This window comes from Poecile atricapillus, chromosome 34, assembly GCF_030490865.1.
Source record: "Poecile atricapillus isolate bPoeAtr1 chromosome 34, bPoeAtr1.hap1, whole genome shotgun sequence".
NCBI classification, from domain to species: domain Eukaryota; kingdom Metazoa; phylum Chordata; class Aves; order Passeriformes; family Paridae; genus Poecile; species Poecile atricapillus.
In genome coordinates, this window is record NC_081282.1 from 695,815 (window position 1) to 708,238 (window position 12,424).

Below are 12,424 nucleotides of genomic sequence, written 5' to 3' on the forward strand. Positions count from 1 at the left end.
TGATGAGGATGTTGCCCAGGAGGGCAGCCAGGGAGATGCCCAGGAAGAGGCAGAAGTGCAGGAGCTGCAGCTGCTGCGTGTCTGCCAATGCCAGCAGCAGGAAGTGGCTGATGGAGCTGCTGTTGGACATTTGCTGTGGCTGCACATGGGAACCTGTTCATGAAGAAAAAGAACAGTGACAAGTCAGGAGAGGCTGGGACTCACGCACCTTTGTTCCTGCTCTGGGAAAACCTTCACCCAGGTCCCTGCCTGAGCTCCAGCTGTGCTGGGTGTGCCAGGAGCAGCCAGGCCTGTGCCTGGGGGCTCTCCAGGAGCCATCCCTGCCCTGCTGCCCTGGGTTTGTGGCCATGTGGCAGAGGGACAAGGCTGGAAATTCAGGATTTGACAGGGGAATCACTCCTAATGCAGAAGGGCTTGGTAGCATCTGCACACACAATTCTAAAGTATGGCAGGAGTTGGTTTTAGGAATTGTTCTCCTGCCCACACATCATTCCTGGTTCTCTGGGGTCAGAAATCCCCAGCTTTTCTTCTGCACTCAGAGTTTACCACTGAGAGATGTGAGAGGCAAAGGATTCCCTGTGGCTTAGGGAAGGGGAGGGGCTGGATGGGCTTGTTCCCAACTGCCCTGGGTTTGCATCTTTGGCTGGAATCAGAGCACAATCACACTCCCATGTCACCCTGGCATAAACCAGACCCTGCCCGGGGCAGAGGGATCCCTGAATGTCTCACCCTCTCTAAAGGTCTCTGGGCAAGGTCTCAGCACCCTCCTCTGCCAAGGACACTCACGGCTCCCTTGGCAAAGCCAACAGCATTTCCTCAGCTGTGACATCTCTGCCCTTCCCTGTGGGACTTTCAGGGAACTCCAAGAGGCTCTGGCACAGATTTGCAGCCAGGAGGGCAGCTCAGAGCTTGGAAGGACACAGCAAGGAGATCCCCAGGTGTGCCCATGATGGGATCTCAGGGAGGGGGCTCAGCTCATTCCCCTTTCCCATGGACTGCTTTGCCCACAGCCCCACAGGTCACAGGGAAGCTGGGACACCCCATTCCCATGGACACACCTGCCTGGCAGCAATCCCAAGGGCAGGGCCTGACTCAGCTGCTGCAGATGCCAGAGGCTCCCTGAGAGCCCCAGGTAACAATGACAATAGCAGAGCAGTGCATTCAGGCCATTTAGGAGGCTCCCAGCAGAGAGACTGAGCACCCAAAGTTACAATTCTGGCATCTCTGTAAATGTTCCAACATTACTTTGCTGATCCTGGTGTGTCCCTTTCAACTCAGAATGTTCTGTGATTCTGGGATTACAATTCCTCTTCTGCTTCTCTCATCACCCTGTTGTCTATAATCAAAAGAGAAAAAAAAAATCCAAAAACCTTTTGCAACAGTGTTAGAACAGTAAAGTAAAAACCAGCTTTACTGGAAGCTTCCAGGTGTCCCAGTGGGGATATGGCACACCCGGCCCCTTATTTCAACAATTTATTAAGGTTGATTAATTAGGATATTTACCAGAAACATTAAATAGGAGATCCATTGCCCCAATTACACACCCCTCACTCAACCCACTGGAGTAGGTCCAAGGGTTTCTTTGCCCCACTTTTTGTTATGACCGCTCACATTCTGGTTAAAACCAAAATGTTCTTCTAGTAGCTCCTCTTTCTGATGATAAGACTATACAGTATTTCAGAAATCTATTTAGAGGGTCAGTTTATTGTTCTAAAATCTAAGAGAAAGGTTAGGAAATGTACTAGAGCTAAATCAAGATAATAGTTATAGAAGTATATAATATTAGTTTAATAGAGTTACTTAAGAATTATGATTTTATAACTAAACAGTAATAGTTGACAGATCTAAAAATAAATTAAAAATATATAAAAAGTAAAAATCCTTTTTTCATCATTGCAACTTTCCCACCCTGCTTAAAGAAAGAAATTGAAAACAGTCTCAGGAAATCTCCTGATCTTTACAGCAATCCCAGTCTCACCTTCCTTTGGGAAGTGTCCTCCGGAGCTGTGTCCAGGCAGGTCTGGAGCTGGGAGCAGCCCTGCCCCACACAGCCCCTCTCAGCAGCAGCCCCTGCCCTGCTCAGGGTGGCTCCTTCCCCCCACAGCTTCTCCCCAGCGCTGGGAGCAGCTCCCCGGGCCGGCTGAGAGCTGTCCCTGGCAGGCAGCAGAGTCCCTGCCCCAGCACAGCGCCCTGGGCTGCAGGACCCTGCTCTGCAGGACAGCCCTGGGCACCCCTGGCTGCTCTACACAAGGGACAGGCAGAGAATGTACTCACAGAGTCTGTAGGCACTGGCATGTTCCAGCTTGAGGAGATGCCTGCAGGAGCTGCAGCTGCATTGTCCTGCAGCCAGAGGCTTCCTGTGTCAAGGGCTGGCAGTGATTCTGCCCCAGGCCCTTCTCAGCACCTTCCCAGCCCTGACTGATTGAAGCTCTCTGTGCCTCTGGGCTGTGCCCGGGGTGGCTGCAGGCAGTGCCCCAGCCCTGCTGGGCTGGCAGAAGAGCTGCTCAGCAAGAGAAATGTGCTTTTGAAGCTCTTCTTGGTTTCCAGGAGCTGCCTCTGTGCCAGGAGCCTGGCCCAGCTCAGCAGCACAGACACAGCAGCAGGACTTTAATGAGCCTCTTGGGGCTTTGTGCTGAGGCCCTGAACATCAGTCCCTGAGAGGGAGGGGAAGAAACCTCTCAAGAACTCCAAGTCAGAATGGAAATCCAAAGTTTCTTTTACTTTTAATGGGTCCCACTGAGGGACATGACTGAGAAAGTGTCCCCAGGCCCCAGGCAGAGCAGAGAACTGCAGGCACTGATGACAGGTGGGGACAAAGAGAAGCCAAGTCTTGGTGCCCTGGGCCACAGCAGCCTCTGTGCCACCAAGAGCTGTGAGGAGACACCTTGTCCTGAGGCCCTGGGGCCTCCTGGCACAGCCCCAGCAAGGCTGGCCACTGTCACCCCCTTGGCCTGCCCTCAGCATCCCCCCTAGCCCACATGCCAGTGGCCTCAGGGATCTGCTGGAAGGAGTCCCTGGGGAGCCTTGCTCAGGAATGGCCCTGGGGGGCTCCTTCATGCTCCCAGCAACTGCAGCTTTTTCAAAGGACTTTGGCTTTTGTCTTGGAGTCTTTGAGAGTTTGTGCAATCCTGGCCTCCAATTATCTGCTGTAATTAGTCCCTTGAGAGGCTTTGTCAGTAATAACACTCAGTGGGGCTCATTAATGCTTCAAGGTACTTCAGGTTCTTAAGGTACTTTCCTTTTTCCTTCCCACACTGAGTCTCTGAGAAGTTTGTGCCATCATGGCCCCAATTATCTGCTTTAATGAGTCCCTGGGGAGCTTTGCATTGACACTCAGTGGTGCTCATCAATACTTTGAGCTACTCTGGGCTTTTTCAGCTACTTTGGATTTTCCTTTCCACACTGAGTCTCTGAGAGGTTTCTGCGCAATCCTGGCCTCCAGTTCTCTCCTCCAAGGAGTCCATGAGGAGCCTGTGTTGGGGATGGACCTCAGTGGGACCCATTAATGCTTGGAGAAACTTTGGCTGTTTTCCTCTGACTTTGGCTCCTGGAAAGGTTTGTGCAATCTCCCCTCAGGCCCTGAGGTTCCAGGGCTCATCTCCAAATGCACCATGGGGCTCATTAGGATCAAGCAAGTCCTAAAAAACCATGGCTGTGCCTTGATTTCCCTCTGGTGTGGTGCACTTCTTAGGAAAATTCCCTGCAATAGTTATGGAGAAATACTTCAAAGAGCTTCTAAGAAATATGTATTCCTATTTTAAAGGGTGTCTTTTATTCCTGTTCTCTTTAGAGCAGAGGTGATTGCAGCATTCAGTGATCAATATTGATCCAGGGTCTCTCCTAAGGAGGTCTGGCCAGGTCAGAGAAGCTGTGCCTTGAGGTCTGACCCAGTGTGGACAACCTTGCTCCACCTTCCCCAGTCCCATCCTGTCTCTCCTCACTCACCTGGGACCTGCTTTGCTCAGAGAACTGGCAGCACTCAGGCAAAGAGGGGTTTTCTTCTTTTATTTTAGCAACCTAAAACTGCTGAGTTTCCCCATGGAAAACAGACACCCTCCTCAGGTGTGTGCCAGCCCAAGGTGCCACCAAGGAGGTTCCCCTTCCCCAAGGCAGAACCAGGCAAGGAATGTTCAGACACACAGGGAGTTCTGCAATAAACACAAATCCAGAGTTGGCTGAAGGCAGAATTCGAGCAGCTGCTGAAGGACAGACAAGCTTTGAACTCCTTGCAGCTGAAAGCACCAAGTGGGTGGTTGGGAGGTGTGTGAGTGAGCCAAGAGTGAGGGAAGGGAAATGCAGAGAGCCCTGGAAGTGCTTCTGTGCAGCCAGGCTGTGGGGAAGGGCACTGCAGAGCTGCCCTGGGCCAGCTGTGAGGGTGGATTATCATCCCAACCTGCACTGGGCCATTGCAAGGGGCTGTTGCCATGGACACTGCACTGACCCCACTGTGCCAGCCCTTTGCTCAGGGCTGCTGTCACTGCCCAGAGCCAGAGGGGATCCCTTGCTGGGGGCTTGTGCCACGGCCACCTGCCCTGTGCCGCGCTGGCTGCTCAGGCGTCGTGGAACCAGCAGCAAACGCCACTGCCAGGGCCAAAGGTCAGCTCAGCCAGACAGAAAGGGTCAGTGCTGCCACCTGTTTCCATGGCAACCCTCCCTGGGACACCACACCTGGGTCACCTGTCCTGGCAATTGCCATGGAAACCCGGCTCATTGGAAATGCAACGGTGGACAAAGGTTTTAGTGGGGCCTGCCACAACAGGACAAAGGGTGGTTGTTGCAGTGTGTTTCTTGTTCATGGTCTGTTCTGTTATTGCCCAAGTTGAAGGTTTGGTCCAAATGAGACCCTCCCACATCACTTGGTCAATTTACCCTGAGTCACCTGTAAATTCTACCTTAGACCCACTGCACGCTTGGAATTCCACTTCAGAAATCCCCTCAATTTCGATGTTTGATTAATCCATGTGACCCAGTTTCACCCCATACCTCCCTCACTGGATGATGATTTTGTGAACCCTTCCTTTTACCCTCCCCAGGATATCTCTGATTAGCTGATGCTTTGTACCCTCCCTTTGAACCACCTCCCTATTTCAGCATTTTCTGTCTTTTGCCCCCAAGATTCCCCAGAGCAATAAATCCTCTGTTATCCCATGCAAAAGACCTCCCTCTTGTCCTTGTCTTCTCAGAGCACAGACTGACAGCCCAAAGCCACAGAGCGAGTGCTCCAGTCACACCTGGGGTCATCCTGCTCCTGGGCTGTGACCCACTCCTGGTGCGGCCCAGAGTGACAGAGCCAGATCAGCTCCAGCCCAATGTGTTACAGAGTGACTCTTGCCAAGGAACTTTGTGCTGCTGTCACTTCATATTAAATCTGGTTTTTGCTGCTCCCTTGCTGGGGATTTTTCAAGCGCTCTCAAGCCCTCGTTGCTGACAGGGTGAAGGAGCCCTGGCCCAGGCTCTGGCCCTGGGGGACACAGGGATGCTGCCGGGGCGTCCCTGTCCCCCTGTCCCACCCCCACGGCCCAGCCCCGTCCCTGTGTCAGGCTCTGGGGTCGATCTGATGGAACATCCTCTGGGGGAGGCTGCGGCACCGGGGGTGGGGGAACCCGGGGGGACAGGGGACCCCGCTGTGCAGGAGCAGCGTTGGACTTCTCTGGGGGGAACTGTGAGGGGGGCTGGGGTGGAGTGACCTCCCCAGTGACCTCACATTGTCCCCTGGGATGTCACACAGGCACCTGTGATGTCACACAGACACCTGGGATGTCACACTGTTCCTGGGATGTCACACAGACACCTGTGATGTCACAGCCTACTCTGGGCAGCCCTTGTGATGTCACAGAGCCAACTCTGGTATGTCATCCTGTGATGTCATACAGCTGTGCTGTGATGCCCCAGTGAAGGCATCCACGCCCGCATCCAGAGACCCCAACACGCGGTCCAGGAACTCCAGACTGAAAAGGAGCCCCAGTGGTTTGAAGACCTTTTTGGGAGCTGGGGACTCAAAGGATGGGTTGCCTCCCTCCTCAAAAACATTTTTTGGGTTATCCTAATTATTATTATTTTCCTATGTATGTTTTCATGTTTTAAGAAGTTACTAGCCAAATCTCTGGGAGATGCCTTTTTAAGAAGTAAAGAAGGGGGAGTTGTGGGGGCCAGGAAACCAGCTAATTCAGAGATCCTGGCCCTCCCTTGGAGGCAGGGCACTTTGCTCTAAGGGAGAGAAAAGTATCACTCCCAGCAATCTTTGAGTTAGTTATGTTAAACTGTTACACTCCATTGCTGTTCTCCCCTGCCATCCCACCCCAATACCTGTATCCCAGTTTCCCCCAGCCCCTCTCCTCCCCTATAAATACCCCAGTTTATCCCCTGTTCCAGAGAGCTGCTGTCACTGGCTCCCTTGGCCGAGGGCCCGGCTGTAATAAAGGCCAGTTCTCTGCGGAACGCCACACAGCGCTCTGCTCTCTCCCTCCGTGTCGCCTGCACGCTGCCGCTGAGCTGAGCTGAGCTGAAATCACTCGCCGGGCAGAGGACGTGTCTGTGCCCCGGGCAGCCCAACCGCGGACCGCTTTTCCGGGAGTCGCGGCACCCCTGCCACCTCCACCGCCGCGGCAACCTATGAGAAAGCACAGCTGGGTTCTGCTCAGGGCATTTCAAACTACCTGGGGTGTTTGGGACTTGCCCTTGCCAAGGCAGCATCTCAGGAAAAGTCCAAGTTTCTCTTCATGGACTCCCAGGATGTGTTGGCTTGGAAGGGACCTTAAAGCTCCTCTTGTTCCAACTCTCAGCACCCTCAGGACACCTTCCCCTAGACCAGCTTGCTCCAAGCCCCATCCAACCTGGCCTTGAACCCTTCCAAGGGTCAGACAATCACAGCTTCTCTGCAACCTGGTATATCATTCCCACACTGAAAATCATACCAAACTTAGCAGCCCCAGAGATAGATTTCTATTCAATAGCTACATTTATCTAGGAAAGAAATATGGCAAAACTTGTTTGCATCTGACTTTGCAAAATCAACACGAGCTCTTCAGAAAGGGATGCCGCCCACCCACTTTTCTTATCTTTGCCCATTTGGTGGAACATTTGCATTCTGTTGTTGTTTGGAGCAGTATTTTAATGTATCTGGCTGAGGCTGCTTCAAATAGTCCAGTGAGATACCAGGGGGTGAGGGGTGGAAAACTGAGCTCTTACACATCCAGTACTTCTCTTGTTGGGAGTCTTCAATCCCAACTCTCTGCTGGGATGAAATAGGTGCTACTCATCCAATTTCTAAAGTATCGCGCATCAAGCTGACACTATTTGAAGACTTCAAAATAAAAAAGCCAAGTTAAACAAACCTCTGCTCCTTTCCATTTTCTCTGTTCCACAGTTTAGGACAGAAGACAGGAGAGAAAGATTGTTTTGGCAACAATGTTTTCAGGACTCTAATAAGAATATCAAAACTGCTCTGCCACACTCTCAGCTGCTGCAGCCCCAAAAAGCACTGGCTGTCTTTGCTCACAGAGTCACAATTGTGCTGGGATTTCTACCACACCACAGACAGCGAGTTTTTCCTTTTTCTCCTGGAAATACCTACAGCACTTCTGGGTAGCAAGGCAAACATGAGCCTCTTTCAGTGGCCCTTGAAATTGGACATGTGAAATGAGGTACACAAAACCACAGGCCAGCTGAACCTGGCATCTCTGAATGGATCTTCACATTCTTCCCAGGAAGATGAATGGCAATCACTATTTTGGCAGGGAAACTGCATCAGCAGGCAATTTGGTGTAGAAAATGTGCTTTCTGCTCCTCTCACAGCCAAAATTCCTACCCATTTCTTGGAAGTCCTTCTTAGATAAGGACCATGTTCAACTGAGTGACAGTGAAGCCAAATGGCAATCCAGGAATCAATTGTCCTGTACACAATCTCCTTCATCCACGTGGAAGGTTACTCACGGGCACACAGGAGTAAGTGTAGTGGTTTAGATTTGCTAATTTCATTTTCCCAGGCAGCGCACCAAAGTTATGTCGTGGTTTTAAAGCAGTAACTAAAAAATTACTAGAAAACTCACTTATTTCTTGCTGTGAGATATGGATTAGAACAAGAGCAAAACAGGCTTAAAACTTAAAAGGAATAAAGAAAGTTTAACAAAACTACAAGAATAAGAACACCAGAATAAACTTCCAGAAAAACCCTTTTATCCCCCACTACCCACCATTCCCTTGTTCACATGACTACATAGAGACAAAAACTTTGGAACTTTGGTGTTTAAAAGAGTCCTAATTCTTGCTAGAGTCTTTTCATCAGTCTTTGTAGAGAAACACAATTCTTCTGTTAATTTATGGACTTTTTCACGGGAAAACTTTTTCTGTTATAGTTTTCTATTTCTCTGATGCCAGCTGCACAGAAATCTGTCATCAGTTCACTCCTCCCATTTCACATCACTCTGAGGTGTGTATGGGTCAATGAGTCTAGGGATGTCATTTTTAAGGATGAGTTATTCAGAGGCAAAAGTTCTCTTCATCTGTTTTTGTGAGCTTCGCTGGAAAAACAGTTTTCTCATTGCCCTCAAGGCCTCAAATCTTCGCTTCACTTGTTTCCAGCACCTCGCTGTATCAGTATTACTCCACCTTTTGCTCAAAATCCACACTTTGAACACTCCATTCCTCCCAATATACTCTGTCATGAATTAAAGGAGTTTTTTCAGAACACTGTTGTCCATCTCCATAGCTTTTACAGAAAAATATTTCAGCTTAATTAAAGCATCTCCTTATTCTCTCTTCCCCATCTAAAACTTAACTCTTTTCTTCACTGTCTTTGATGGTTTTATGATGTCTTCTTCATGTTGATTGTCTCTGTCTCTCTGGGAAAAAGGAGTAATCTGTATGTTTTATCCAGGTAGTAAAAGAGTTAAAGTCTGGGAAAGCTGCAGATGTTCATGGTGTCAGGTTTCAGTCCAGCAGCAGAAACTGCAAACCAAGCCAGGCCGGCCGGCTCCGTTTCTCCCCCCCCGCCCTCTGCGGCCTTGTCCGGCCTGGAGGGGGGGAGGAGGCCGAGACAGAGCCTGTTACCTCGTCAGAAGCCAGAAACCAAAGAGAACAAGAGAGCCCTGGCTTTACATCTCAAGGTGGTGTTCACAAGTTGATCTCACTTTTCAATGGTCAAAACTGCTGTCAATTCTTAGAAATGACCGAGAATTGGTCAGGAGAAAAGACTCCCATCAGTCACCAGCAGCTTCAGCTTCCTCCCAGCTCCCAAAGCTTAAAGGTAAAGTCACCCCCTGACACCCAAGAAGGCCAGCAAGGCTGATGAGGGATCTGGAGCACAAATCCTGTGAGGAGTGGCTGAGGGAGCTGGGGTTGTTTATCCTGGAGAAGAGGAGGCTCAGAGAAGATAAGGCGGTGTCAGGGCAGAAGTTGGACTTGATGATGTCCAAGGTCTTTTCCAACCTTGCTGATTTCATGATTACCTGAAATCACCCTTGGAGCAGGTGCAGGATGAGCCCTGGGCCTCCTTTTCAGAAGGTGCAGCAGCCCAGGTCCCTCAGCTTCTCCACACGGGCCCCAAAGCCCATCCTGTCAGTCCTGCAGAGCCTCTGCAGCTCCTCCTCATTGCCCAGAACAGGGAGCCCCACAGCCAGACACAGCAGCCCAGATGTGCCCCCCTGGCCTGTGCTGCCTCTGGCAAGGGAGCAGCACGAGGCACTGCAGGACCCTGCAGACAATTCCTGAAGCACTTGTAGGATGATCCTGCTCCCCAGGGGACATTCCCATGGTGCCAACTGGGGAACTGAAATGGGGAGTGGGGTCAGAGAGGAAAGGGCAAACAGGGATGGGCTGTTTGCAGGGGAGGAAACAGAGGTGGGCAATAGGAAGAAATCTGGATCAGGAAGAGTAAAGAAAGCAAAGGTGAAGGAAGGAAATGCTCAGGGCAGTTTGGGAGTGTCTGCCAGGCAGCCCTGGCTCTGAGCAACAACATCTGCAGTGGCACAGGAAACTCACAGCTCATGGGAACAAACTTTCTGTGTGACTTCAGAGGCCACAACAGCCCTGAGTGGTTTCCCTCCTGTCCCCCAGCCCTTCCTGGCCCCAGGGGCTGATGGCATTTGTGCTCCCTCAGGTTCATCTCCCCACAGCAGCACCATGGGGGTGCTGACGCCTGCTCTGGGCAGTGCAAACAGGGGCTCCTGAGCCAGTGCTGCCGTGGCTGTGCCTGCAAGGATGCGGCACCTCTCTGAGCTGGGGGAGAGGCCAGGGCTGCACAGGGGGGATGTTGTTGGCAGCTCCATGAAGACGCTCTGGGATGCTGCCCTGGGGTGTCCAGAGCAGTGGGGATGGATCAGCCCCTGCTCTGCTGCTCCTTCCCGTCTCCCCCAGGGACCTTGCAGAGCCCCAGCCATGCTGTTTGCCCCCAGCCTGCCCACGGCCACCCTGGGGCTGCTCACGGGGGTTTCCTGTGCTGAGCTTTGGCCTGGCCGTGTTCTTGAGAGAGCCTGGACAAGGAGCCTGGAGCCCCCAGGCCCTGCCCTGAGGCGTCAGCGCTGCCCCAGCAGTGCCCATGGCCTGTCCCTGCTGCAGCCCCGGCACAGCCACCCCCAGGGCTGTGCCCGGCCCCGAGAGCACTCAGACCCTGCAGCAACACCAGGGGCAGGAGGGCAGCGGGGCAGAGACACGGGAACAGCACTGGCAACACCAAGTGCTGCTGCTCCTGGGCACAGCTGCTGTGCCAGCACTGATCTGCCCCAGCTCTGCACACAGACACTGCTGCTGCAGCTCCAGAGAAGGGAACAAAAGGGAGATCTCTGGAGAAAACTTTGCTGGGAGACCCTTTAATTCCTTTAAAGCCACCAAGACTGCAGCCCCTCATTGACACAGTGTGTGGGCACAGGGAAAGTGGTGAGAAACAAAATGAGAAATGACACAAACAATAATATTTTGTTATGGGAAAGATTAAAAAAGTAAAACAAAGTAGAAGAACCTTCAAAATGAAATGAACAAGAAGTATCAAAGATGACTTTTATTACAAGTGATTTGCAGAAACTGGCCAGCAGTTTAATGTTTTTGAAACCATACAGTCATCAGTGTCCACACTGCAGCCTTGAGCTCCTGGTTCCTCAAGCTGTAGATGAGGGGGTTCAGGGCTGGGGCCACCACTGAGTACAGAACTGACAGTGCCAGATCCAGGGATGGGGAGGAGATGGAGGGAGGCTTCAGGTGTGCAAATGAGGCAGTGCTGAGGAAGAGGGAGAGCACGGCCAGGTGAGGGAGGCAGGTGGAAAAGGCTTTGTGCCGTCCCTGCTCAGAGGGGATCCTCAGCACGGCCCTGAAGATCTGCACATAGGAGAAAACAATGAACACAAAACAGCCAAGTGCTAAACAGACACTAACAGCAAGAAGCCAAATTTCCCTGAGGTTTGAGTGTGAACAGGAGAGCTTGAGGATGTGTGGGATTTCACAGAAGAACTGGCCCAGGGCATTGCCCTGGCACAGGGGCAGGGAAAATGTATTGGCTGTGTGCAGCAGTGAATAGAGAAAGCCACTGGCCCAGGCAGCTGCTGCCATGTGGGCACAAGCTCTGCTGCCCAGGAGGGTCTCGTAGTGCAGGGGTTTGCAGATGGACACGTAGCGATCATAGCACATGATGGTCAGGAGGAAATATTCTGCTGAGATGAAGAACACAAAACAAAAAACCTGTGCAGCACATCCTGTGTAGGAGATGTCTCTGGTGTCCCAGAGGGAATTGTGCATGGCTTTGGGCACAGTGGTGCAGATGCAGCCCAGGTCACTGAGGGCCAGGTTGAGCAGGAAGAAGAACATGGGGCTGTGCAGGTGGTGGCTGCAGGCTATGGCACTGATGATGAGGATGTTGCCCAGGAGGGCAGCCAGGGAGATGCCCAGGAAGAGGCAGAAGTGCAGGAGCTGCAGCTGCCGCGTGTCTGCCAATGCCAGCAGCAGGAAGTGGCTGATGGAGCTGCTGTTGGACATTTGCTGTGGCTGCACATGGGAACCTGTTCATGAAAAAAGGACAGTGACAAGTCAGGAGAGGCTGGGACTCACCTTTGTTCCTGCTCTGGGAAAACCTTCACCCAGGTCCCTGCCTGAGCTCCAGCTGTGCTGGGTGTGCCAGGAGCAGCCAGGCCTGTGCCTGGGGGCTCTCCAGGAGCCACCCCTGCCCTGCTGCCCTGGGTTTGTGGCCATGTGGCAGAGGGACAAGGCTGGAAATTCAGGATATGCCAGGGGAATCACTCCTAATGCAGAAGAGCTTGGTAGCATCTGCACACACAATTATAAATACGGCAGGAGATGGTTTTAGGAATTTTTCTCCTGCCCACACATCATTTCTGGTTCTCTGAGGTCAGAAATCCCCAGCTTTTCTGCTGCACTCAGAGTTTGCCATTGAGAGATGTGAGAGGCAAAGGATTCCCTGTGGCTTAGGGAAAGTGAGGGG

The 12,424-nt window shown here is 51.9% G+C and overlaps 1 protein-coding gene across 1 annotated transcript; it reads right to left on the reverse strand.

The window, feature by feature from the left end:
* Positions 1 to 11,028: 11,028 nt before the first annotated feature.
* On the reverse strand, positions 11,029 to 11,961 carry LOC131590667 (olfactory receptor 14J1-like). Its single transcript, XM_058860929.1, has one exon. The coding sequence runs from the start codon at positions 11,959 to 11,961 to the stop codon at positions 11,029 to 11,031; it is 933 nt and encodes a 310-aa protein (XP_058716912.1).
* Positions 11,962 to 12,424: the final 463 nt, after the last annotated feature.